The sequence below is a fragment of the Coccomyxa subellipsoidea genome, assembly GCF_000258705.1.
Source record: "Coccomyxa subellipsoidea C-169, whole genome shotgun sequence".
Lineage (NCBI taxonomy): Eukaryota > Viridiplantae > Chlorophyta > Trebouxiophyceae > Coccomyxaceae > Coccomyxa > Coccomyxa subellipsoidea.
In genome coordinates this window covers 336245-347067 of record NW_005178039.1, presented here as the reverse complement: position 1 = coordinate 347067, position 10823 = coordinate 336245, and the positions used below count along the sequence as shown (strand labels likewise).

Below are 10823 nucleotides of genomic sequence, written 5' to 3'. Positions count from 1 at the left end.
TTGGTTTACACAGGATCAGCGAATGATCTTGCAGCACTAAACCGGTGCAGATGCTGAGATGATGACTGCATGCAAATTGCCCCTGCTGCTATGGGCATATGAACAGTGCGCTGGAGTCTCTGGGAAGCTCAGAAAGCCGGCAGTATCGAATTTGCTGGCCTAATAAGGTAGAATAGATCTTGTTCTCTAGATGGTATTTTCTTTCCAGCGATGGGCCTGTGGCTGAGCAGGCAGTATGTACGATTATTGTTAGGCCATCCTGAACACATGTTAGTGATTCTCTCAGATGATGTGCAGGCTGCCAGGTTCTTCTATAATCTTTAGTGACTTTGCTGTCCTAGAGCTTTACTCAGGAGGGGTGAGACACATTTGTACATAAGTAGGTGATTAGGGAACTTTGAAGTGTCCTGCTCAGATGGGTATGAAGTGACGTCATCTATCCTGGTTTGACAAGTCCCTGGCTGCGTATGAACCAAAACCCGGTCACCGATTTGTGCAAAATGTGCATCTGTAGTACTTGAATGCATGTTTTGTTTCTCATGTCTAGGCTGGATGCAAGTGAAAGTAAAAAGAAAGGAAGACACAAAGTGATGACTTCTGGTACCAGTATTCGTGCGGCTTCAGTTCAACGGGTCCGTGCCTTTGTTCGTAGCCAAGGCATTCCCCGCAGGTCACCTTTTGCTAATCCATTTCATGCCTTCCTGGTTTTTCCGGAAGCCTGATGCCGGAATCCCCAATCGATGCTCGGCCTTTTTTAAACCATTTGCAAGATATGTACAATTGACACAATTCAAGAGTCTTTTCCCCCTTCACGGGTGTATCATTGCCAGTATGTGCTGCATCCCACCTGCCAGCTTCACGCCCCTTCTCCTTCGCCCATCTGGGGAGCAGACGTTTCATAAGGGGCAGGCCACAATCCCCGAAACTCATACAGAGAAAACTTTCCGATGGGTGAAGGACGCCTGACGGATCCTCTGCGTTTGTTGATGTCCTATGACAAATGAAGAGGTGTTATATTCTACGTTGTCCATTTGTATGCCTGGACGAGTAGCGATCCAACAAAAAACCGCAGAGCGTCCTGAGGCTAGGTGCCACGTGTAATAGTGATATTGCCTCCTGCATCAATTTTGGGAGTTTATTCCCTTACATTAAAGATCAGTAGCTTTGTCGTGACATCGGAGCGATCAAATCTGCTGCAGCATGGCGGGCAGTAGAAGGAGCACTGGTGGGGAGTCTTGCACAGATGCTGTCTTGCTCTGGCGTATTCACAGTGATACACCCGTTTTAAAAGCCACCATGGATCGTACATAACAATTGTAATGTGAATGGGCTCTAATGACGAAGCATCTGGCAGGTGACTTTTCGCCCTTGGAGAAGGCAATCGAGACGCCAGCAACCAGACGCGCCACAGGCAAGGGTCATTTTGTGCATTGATTGGTTCTGCGATGTAAAGAAACCATCTTCCGTGTCGAATCCGCCTGTTGCTTAATCTTCTGGACTTCGCAGATGACTTTTCGCCTCTCCAAGGGGGACTCCACTACCCTGCCCCACCAACAGGTGTGGGCCTCCCTCCTGACCCAAGCTATGACTATATATGTATCTTAGAAACCCCTTTAGTGCCTGCATAGCAATTTTCTTATCATCTCAAGGGAAAGAGGCCCAGACGGTGGGCATGCTGACTCAGCACCTGCAACATCTTTCCCGAGACCCCTCCCCTGAAGCTAAGCCACTGCAGGCAGTATACCCTGTCTTCTGTGCCAGTACTAAAGCTATACATGATCTAGGCACATCTTAGTGGCAGTAATAATCGGCAATAATGGTTATCTAGGTAAGGAACTTGTGTCCCTGGCTGGCGGGGGGCCGTATAAAGTCTGAGCATGAAGCCCACAGTCGATTGGGTCTTGCTCGGATCCAGCGAGTGCATCATGTGGGGGGTAGGACTTGCGACAGCCTTGATATGCAGTTTATCTGCAGACTTACCTAACCTCAGGCAGCAAAAAGGTGTAACAATTTTATCTTGTGTCTGGGTTGCAGCGGCGGGCCGGCAGAGCGGCGCGCAGCCGGCTCCGGAGCGGCCGCCGCGCCGCAGCGGCAGCGTGACGGGTGAGTCAGCGCCGCGGAGAGAGTCCAGGGAATCTGGCGCTCCGCCGGGGGCGCCAATCCAGGCGGCCGGGGCCCCCCGCCCCAGCCGGGACCCCCCGGAAAACGGCGGCCGCCGGCCGAGCGGCAGTGGCGCGCCCCCCGGCGAGCGCAGACCGTCGGCCTATCCTGCGGTGTACGGGGCCGGCAGTGAGAGCAACGGCTACCCTGCTCCCGTGCATTACCCTGCAGTCACCGGTGAGAGCGCCCCTTCCACCTCATTCACCCCTGCTTTTCTAACATATTGAGCTTCAGCAGAGTCTACACGGTGACCTCTCATTGCGGGCAAACCTTGCAGTGATCTGCTTGCAGCGAAAGTCCTGGGCGGCATTGATGGCTTTAATTCAACACATGCCCCTTTCTCAAGTTGCAATTTTTTTTTCTTCAGTCAAGCTACCATGTAAGCAGCCCTCCTGAGCGCACCTAAATATGTGCGCGACCTGATCCCTGCAGACGCACCATGGCGGAGGGACAGCGCGGCAGCGGCAGCCGCCGCAGCAGTCGCACACGGCGCGCAGCTGCAGCCGCCGCAGCCGCAGCCGGCGGCGGAATGGCCAGACGCGCACGGCGAGTTGGTCACCTCGGAGGACGGTGCAGAGAAGCCGCCGATGTACAAGGCATTTGCATTCAACGATGCCGAGCGCGCGGATCTGGCGGCTGCCGGCGGCATCGGCATGCTCGGCTACCGGTTCCACCGCAGGACCACCGTCAACTGGTGGGGTGCCCTCAAGGTTCATCTTGAAAGAAGTTGAATTCCAATCCAATTTGGGGTGTGAATATTATGCTTTGAAGGTGCCCAGTGCTGCGCTTGGAACCCGCTGGGCATCCCTCGCGTTTTAATCTGAGTCTGATGGCCTTCACTCCGACAGATGTCTCCATTGCTACCTCTGTGATGCAAATTGTGATCAAGAGCTCCTCTCTGCTTTGCATTATAGTGGCCTTCCCTCTTGTCCTGGTACCCTTCGCCCTGTATTGAAGCTGGGGAAGCCGCATGGAAGGTCCATGTGCCCACTGCAAGAAATTCTATCGAGCATCTTTGGCTGCAGGCTTGCCTTAAGACAGCAACGGCTTTGATGTAACTGTTGACTTAGGTAGGCTGTTACCTGTCGTGGTTGTGCAGGTACGCATGGCTGCTGTTTCTGTTCTACCTGGGAGCTATCGGCTTCTACCTCTACGTGCGAATTACCAAGACCCTCGACCTCGGCAAATATTACCAATGGTGAGTCACGGCTGCCACATCAAATGGTGCTCGTGCCTCAAGCGCTTCTCTCGCACATGTTGATGCCCTTTTCCTTGCAGTAACAGATGTGTCTGCTATTGGATCAACTTGATCCGATGCGATTAAGGGTGCCCTTCTGTCACCCCAGATCACAAGGGAGCAGAGTGCAGCCTGCTCTTTAAGCCTGCGCTGAGCATGTGTCTTTCTTAGGCACAAGATTTCTTTCTAACTATAAAACTGGAGACACCCCCAAGACAGGGAAGCCTGGAAGGGAAACATTGAGAAGTCGCCCTGCAAAGCACAGAGCTCTGTTCGTCGGCACAAGCATCGAAAAGGAGTATCAATATCTTCGGTCTTGGGATTACTTCGATTGTGATTGAGGTGTGATGCATGCAGGTATGGCATTCTTCTGCTGGTGGTGGAGTGCATGGGAGCCAGCACAGTGCTCACCTATGGCATCTGGCTGCTCTACTCCCCAGTGCAGGAGGACTTCCCCGAAGACCCCCACAACCCTGGCCTGCCCAAGGTGCATCTCCCCTGCTATGTAGACCCTTGCTCCCTTATATCAGCTAATCGTATGTGCCCCTTTGTATCGGCCCACCACCACCATGGCATGCATGCAGCCTGCAATCCTCAACAAGTGTGTACTGCCTTGACAAAGCCATCACACAGGCAACATATAAGCACAGGAAAGCCTCTTGTCTTTCTTGCATTGCCAGACTCTTGAGCGTGCCAGCCTCTTATGCAAGCAGGTGAGGTTGAAGCCAACCAGCAGAACAGGATGCTATGCCCAATAAGGCTGCCTCCTCTTTCAAATCCGGATTCAAATCAAGTTTTCTTGAGAGTTGATTGGTTTTGTGCCTCCTTGGTTACTGTACAGGTGAAGCTGAAGTACCATGTGCGAGTTCTGGTCCCCTGCTACAAGGAGGATCTGGACATCATTCAGAAGACTGTCTTGGCCGCTCTCGATGCCACGCTGCCGGCCGGATGCGCTCGGACTGTGTACTTGTGCGACGACGGGAAAGACCCTGAGAAGCGCGAATGGATAGGTTAGAGCCCCCACCAACCCTCGACAGCTTTTATTTGCTAGGCAAAATACACTTGTGCAGTAACGGCGAATAGAAGATCCCGTGACTCGAAGCGGCACTGTACGCATTCCTAGAAGAGCATGCTAAGTGGCTGTTTTGGCATCCCTAGAAGAGCATGCTGTTTCACATCGTCTACAACACAGCTGGTCAACGATACCTGTTGTTGACATTCATACTGATCTCTGGGAGAAAGCTAGGTCCATGACGTTTCCATGCGCATGTCAAGAACGAGGTGAGAATATGATGACGTCATGCCTGTAAAAGGGACCAATAATGCTGACACATGTGATTTCTGTGGTCCTGCCCAGGAACGCTCGGACCGGACGTGGTGTATGTGAGCGGGCGCTTCCGCAAGAACGGCGAGATGAACGGCAAGTCCGGCAACCTCAACAACTGCGCCCGCCAAATCTACCCCCCGGTCAGTCCTCAGCTCTGGCGCTTCACTTGAATGCTTTTTGCATAGGCGGTCATCATGAAGGGAAGCTGTAGAGGGTGGCCTTGGGCTTGAATCCCCAGGAAATTATCCAGTGACAAGTTCTTGCATGCATCCTGATATAAGTACAAGTCTCAACCGGGTACCCGATATTGAGTGTCATGCCACAAGCGCGTTGCAAAAGGAACAACAAGGAATAAAAGGCTTGCCACACAATGGTCTACTGGGAGCATAAAGTTGGCAACGGTGTTTGAGAAACAGAAACCAGTGTTGCAGCTGCAAAAGCAGGTTGCTGCTCGCAGATGCTGCAAGGGCGGTTCATAGGAGAGAACTTGACGAAATTGTTTCGTATTAAGCTTCGCTGCAGCTTGTGTCACTTGCATGACTGATACCTGACTAATCCGCCCTGCCGCAGGAGATCCCCATCCCCGGCAACGAGCTGATGTGCATCTTCGACGCGGACCAAGTCGCGCGAAAATGTTTCTTTCTGCGCACGCTGCCGCTGTTCGATGCCGGGGACGACGTGGGCATGGTTCTGTCGCCGCAGTGCTTTCACAATCTGAACTATCACACGGACATCTTCAACCACTCCAACCGCCAGTTCTGGGAGTACATGCAGCCCGGCTATGACGCCTGGGGATTCATCTCCTGCACCGGTGCGTGCATGCTCCTGTCAACCTTCGTTTTGAACAGGCACACTAGGAACTTCAACGCATGCTGTATGCTGAACTGTCAATTTGGGTTTATAATATGAGCTGGGAATTCAGGTCTGATCCAAGGTCGCCCAAACCGGATATGTGATCTCAGATGCTAGAACAATGCACTGATGCCCTCTTCATTTTTTTTTGTATGGGCATACCTGCTACTTCAGATCAACCAGCACGGCACCCTTCTTGGAGTGTCTCTGCATGCCAGTTGAATTCATTCCACTGAGCTCTGCTGCACGATCAACATTGAATGCAAGGCACAGTGTCACGCTGCATAATGAGCTGTCAGCCATAGCCAAGTGCAGTGGAACAACCTCCGCTTTGCCATGAGCTGAGATGACCAGCGCTGACAGCAAACATGTTTTCCTTGTTGCAGGCACCAATTTCCTGATGCGTGCCAAAGCGTTCATGGAGGCCGGAGGCAGCCCCACGTACACGCTCACAGAAGACTTTGCGCTGGGCATGGAAATGAAGAAGTATGGCTGGCAGTGCCGCTACGTGCAGGTGAGGGGTTTGTGAACATCAATTGGGCTTGTAATATCTTATATATCCCCTGGGGATGCAGGGCTTGTTTTGGCACCGTGCCCAGGACTGGTCAAATGTTAGGATTCTGGGATCAGCTATCTCAGATCCCAGAGACAATGGTCACCTCGCTCCTGCATGCAACTTTCTGGCCAGACTGTTTCTCCCAAAGATCAAGTAGGGCACTCTCAGGGTCCACATAGATTGTAACTATTGAACCCCTTTCAAACCCCCTCTGCGTGCAGGAGTACCTGGCCGTAGGCGAGGCTCCGGACGAGATCCGTAACTGCTTCCAGCAGCGCTCACGATGGACCAAGGTGCTGTCATCCTCCTATCCTTGCGAGCCCTACAGATCTTCCTGAGCTGCTTTGTGTGCTTACCAAGTTTCGTCAGCCAGCCTTTTCCGTGTGGCTTTCACACTGTGGGAAGTGCTGGTCATCTAGGGGGCAGAGCTCCATCTGCATGCATGTTGACATTGGGTGATCATGTGGGCCAGAATCTGCTCTCTCCCAGCCTTTTCACTGGTTCAAGCATCTGCATGCCTGACATGTGCATGCAAGCAATTGGCTGCTGGCAAACGCACCATTGAAGTGAGAGACCAATTGCACAAAACAGAAAGGCAATTACTGGACGTGATCAATGCACACCTGAAGCGCCTTTTCCAGATCATTCTTTGGTCGAGGAGCAGCTTTCAGCTCTCCAACAACAGCGTGTGCATTCTTCTCGCGTGCATGCAAGCAAGTGGCCATTGGCAAACTGCACAATTGAAATCACAGACCAGTCCCGAAGGTGTGATAGGCAACCTTTTCAAACTGACTTCTGGGACGTGATATGCAGGGCCACTTCCAGATAATCCTCAACCCGCGGCGCACGCCGCTGTTCCAGTGGAAGCTGCGGCTCTTTGATCGCATAATGTACTGCAGCGGATGCTGGTCATACACCGTGGGCGCTGTCACCACTCCAGTCTTCATCGCAATCCCCATCCTCACCATCTGGATCGGTGCGTGTTTTGCTTCATTTTCCTTGTGAAATGTGCATGTTGCCGCTGACATCCACATTGGAACAAAGCCACAAAGGGCTTCAGGGATGCAGTGTCTGAGTGGAAAATGGAGCCACTCTAGCAGCAACTCAGTTCTCAAAATCTAAATCGTTGCCCGGATACTTCTATTCTGCCATTTTCAAGCGGCTGCTACCACTGCCCACACCAGCACCAGCTCGCCTTCTTCCCTCTGTGGACAATGTGTGCTATTGATGTGCTGTTGAACGTGATCTCCTTGCAAGTAACACGCTACATGGCACGTGTTTGGCGCTCAGCTGCATTGTGGCTAGAGTCCCCAACTGTTGCTAGGTGCTTCACAACTGTTTACAGATAGAAGTGAACCCTGAGCAAAATTCTGGTGCACATTGTGCTGCAGGGATTTTCCCAGTGGTCATCTCGAGGGAGTTTGCGCTCGCCCTGACCATCTACACGGCTGCCACGCACCTGCTTCTCTACTACGTCCGCAAGCTCAGGTGAATGCCTCGCTTACTGCCTCCAGTTCTGCTCCTTCCTTATACCTATCGGGTTCCCCTGTAAGTTTTTAAGGTAAACTTTCGACGCGGTGGATGAGTGCGGGAGCGCATTAGTGCTATGGCTTGTTTTGTCGGCCCGGTAGCTCCTCTGAGGCAATTTTTGAGTGTTGCATTTGTTTCAGACTGGTATCGTTGGCATTTCACGACAAGGGCCTTCACCCAAGCCTACACAGTGAAGCTCTGTTTCAGAGTGCGGGCTTGTAATGCATGTTGAAGAGAGAGATTCTAACAAGTCTTCATGTGATGTGCCTGACGGTGAATGCATGTGTGCAGCCATTTTGAGGCGTTGTGGTTTGCGAACGTGGCGAACAGCATCCTGTGGTGGGCCTTTGTCAAGGCCTGGTGGCGGGCATTCATCACCCGCCTCTTCTGCTGCTGCTCCCGCATGGCAAGCCCCTTCACCCTGGCTCCACAAGAAGGGAGATAAAATGCTTACCCTAGCTTGCACAGGCTTTTGGCGCACGATCTGACCTGCGCTTCCTCACCTTGATTCACAGGAGTGTGTTTGTTCCAAGAATGATTTCACATCGTGCTGTGAAGACAGAATCCTGTCGCGCGCGTTTGTAGCACCTCCGCAGGCTTCTGCACTGCTTGCAGGCACAGATGGCCACAGCAGAGCATCATTCATGAACGAACAGAATTGCTGCAGCAGCCCTACTTCGTGTTGCCAAGCCAGGTCCTCATCACTCAGTGTGCATTCTGTAGGAAAAACCACAAAATGTCTAATTCTTCGACCGCTTTGTGCTGCAGGCGTTCAAGGCTACTGCCAAGGGCAAGGGTAGACTGGCGAACAGTGCTGCTGGGGACATCTGGCTGCACTGCCTGGCAGTCATTGTGCTCGTTGCCACCATGGCCATCGGCATCTGGCAGCTCGTGGCAGGCGCACAGGTGGGCTCCCCACACTGGACTGCAAAACTTCTTGTCTTTCCTGACAAAGGTCAGGGATTGTCTTGGTGGGCTAGAATTGGGTCGCAGGTGGGTTGCACCCTTGGGACTAGGGAAATGGGTTTTCAGCGAACTGTAGGGATAGACTCGGTAGGCAGGAAATGTTGCAGCTCGTGGCAGGGGCGCGGGTCAGGGTTTCAAAAAGAGTTTCCCAGAAGATTATGACTATTTTTTGGAGGCGCATAATGAAGGAGTTCCAAGTGTACAGATGAGTGAAGCTGGTAGGTGATGCTGGCTGAATGTGTGGTCGGACTGGTAGTGCATGTGACTAACATGTCTTTCATTCTTCTTCCTCCAACCAGAGGTATCATTGAGAATGACATGCAGGTCTCGTCTGCGCTGCAAATGCAGAAATAAGTTTAACTCCCAGTGCTATTAGTTGGAACAGTGCTTTTAGTTGGAACAGGGGTAATATTAATATTGCTACCTTGGTATTTGCGCAGGCGCTGTCTCCGCTGCTGATATCGGTGCTGTGGGCGGCTTTCGCGATGGTCCCCCCCTTCCTGCTGGTGTCCTACGCGGCGGTGGGGGGTCCGGGGGTGATCATGCGAATCCTGTGCTTCTTCTGCGGCATAATCTCCACCGGCACCGGCCTCGCCGCAGTCGGCATTCTCTGGGCCATCCCCAGGTACGAATTCATATCTCAAATGTCAAAAATCTCAAATGCTTGTAAATTCAAAATAAAAATTCAACACTTCAAAAATCAATTGTTTGAGGTTGGGGGAGGTATCGAGTGCAGTGCTTGGCATCCTCTTGGCAATTGCCAAATGGGAATCTGAGTTTGCATATGAGTTTGAACCTGGATTTGAGGTTCGAGGCATGAGCCCTGTTCTGCAATGCTCACTTGTGCTTGTGCTGTTTAAAACGGGGGCATCTTGGTCCCTGCCATGTTTGCCCCGGCTGGCGGGGGCCGGTATAACTACTGAGCACCGTGCCCACGGTTGATTGGGTCTTGCTTGGATCTGACGAGGTTATCAAGGGGTAGGATTCTGGCAGCGTTTACTGCAGCTTGTCTGCAGACGCACCTTGCTTCTGGCAGGAAAAGTGTGTAATAATAATATTAATAATGTTTGCCTGGACGCATGTCTGACAAAAGTGCATGGTGTCAGAGTGCACAAAGGAACGTGTGGTGTGGTGTCTGATTGGGGCTGTGAAAGTATGAGTCCCTCCCAGATATGATGTCACCAGCTGCTGATGATGCTTCTGTGAAGATTACTGATCGTGATGCATGTTGTGTTGTGCAGCTACAACTCCAAGGAGTTCAGCGGGGGCTTGATATCCCAGAAGGACATCGGAGTCCTCTTCAGGTACATTCACGACGCGCCACAGCGCTTTGGCCGCTGATAGCTGTCTTTGCTGTGGACAATCTACTTGAAGATGTGTATTTTTGGGAGTCCAGGAAGTCATCCATTTAATCCCGCAGATATTACTATACCATAGCAGTTGCCTTTTACAAGAAGTTTTTGGGTCTGTTGTGAAGTATGAGCTGGGCAGGAATTATTATACAAAGCTACAATCGTGTCAGCGCCATGTGTGTTCTGTTTGAGCTGAGCCTGATATGGCGGCTTTCAATCAAAATAGGCACGTTACTTATCGAGAAACAGGGGACAAGTCAGACCTGGGTGCAGCATGATGTCAGGAAACATTGATGGTGCCTCAATATCAAAATTAGACCCACAGTATTGATTTTGTTGAGAGTTATCTTGGACAACGTACCTGTGGCTCTGTGTAGCTCTGGCCAGTGCCACAAGAAGCATGCAACTGGATTTGAAGGCGGCAGGCAATTCCATGCCGAGGTTATTTGGTTGGGTGGATTGCCATTCTGAACAGGTCACTGTATGGCCTGTGTGTGCCCAGTGGGAATGCCGGTTTCAGCTGTAAGAAAAATTCAATGGAATGCACCCGCATGCCATGTTAGTGACCATATTAGCTACTACATTTCTCCGGTGGTAGCGGGTAGTGAAGAGTACTTGTGAAGGTTTTGCATCAATGGCCATGGACACTATCCAACATGGTGATACTGTAGCATGTTGTCTTGGCACTTGCATTTGCTTTGGGAAACTGCTTTACTACGCTCACACACGCATGCATTGGCCACTCTCGGGAAGTCCCTCGGCCCACCTCGACAACGTAGCTGCACTTACGTTAATTTGAGTTCGTAAGAAGCGTATGGATTTGAACTTCCGCCAGTCTCCATC

The 10823-nt window shown here is 51.7% G+C and overlaps 1 protein-coding gene across 1 annotated transcript; it reads left to right on the top strand.

Moving 5' to 3' along the window:
* Positions 1 to 1335: 1335 nt before the first annotated feature.
* Positions 1336 to 10519, top strand: COCSUDRAFT_65070 (hypothetical protein; the record flags this gene model as incomplete). The annotated part of the gene is made up of 16 exons (XM_005649521.1): positions 1336 to 1354; positions 2035 to 2337; positions 2593 to 2854; positions 3260 to 3358; positions 3755 to 3884; positions 4239 to 4407; positions 4755 to 4864; positions 5295 to 5535; positions 5963 to 6090; positions 6354 to 6425; positions 6946 to 7108; positions 7524 to 7620; positions 7954 to 8011; positions 8431 to 8568; positions 9069 to 9253; positions 9870 to 10519. The coding sequence occupies 16 exons, from the start codon at positions 1336 to 1338 to the stop codon at positions 9967 to 9969; spliced, it is 2274 nt and encodes a 757-aa protein (XP_005649578.1). The 3' UTR covers positions 9970 to 10519.
* Positions 10520 to 10823: the final 304 nt, after the last annotated feature.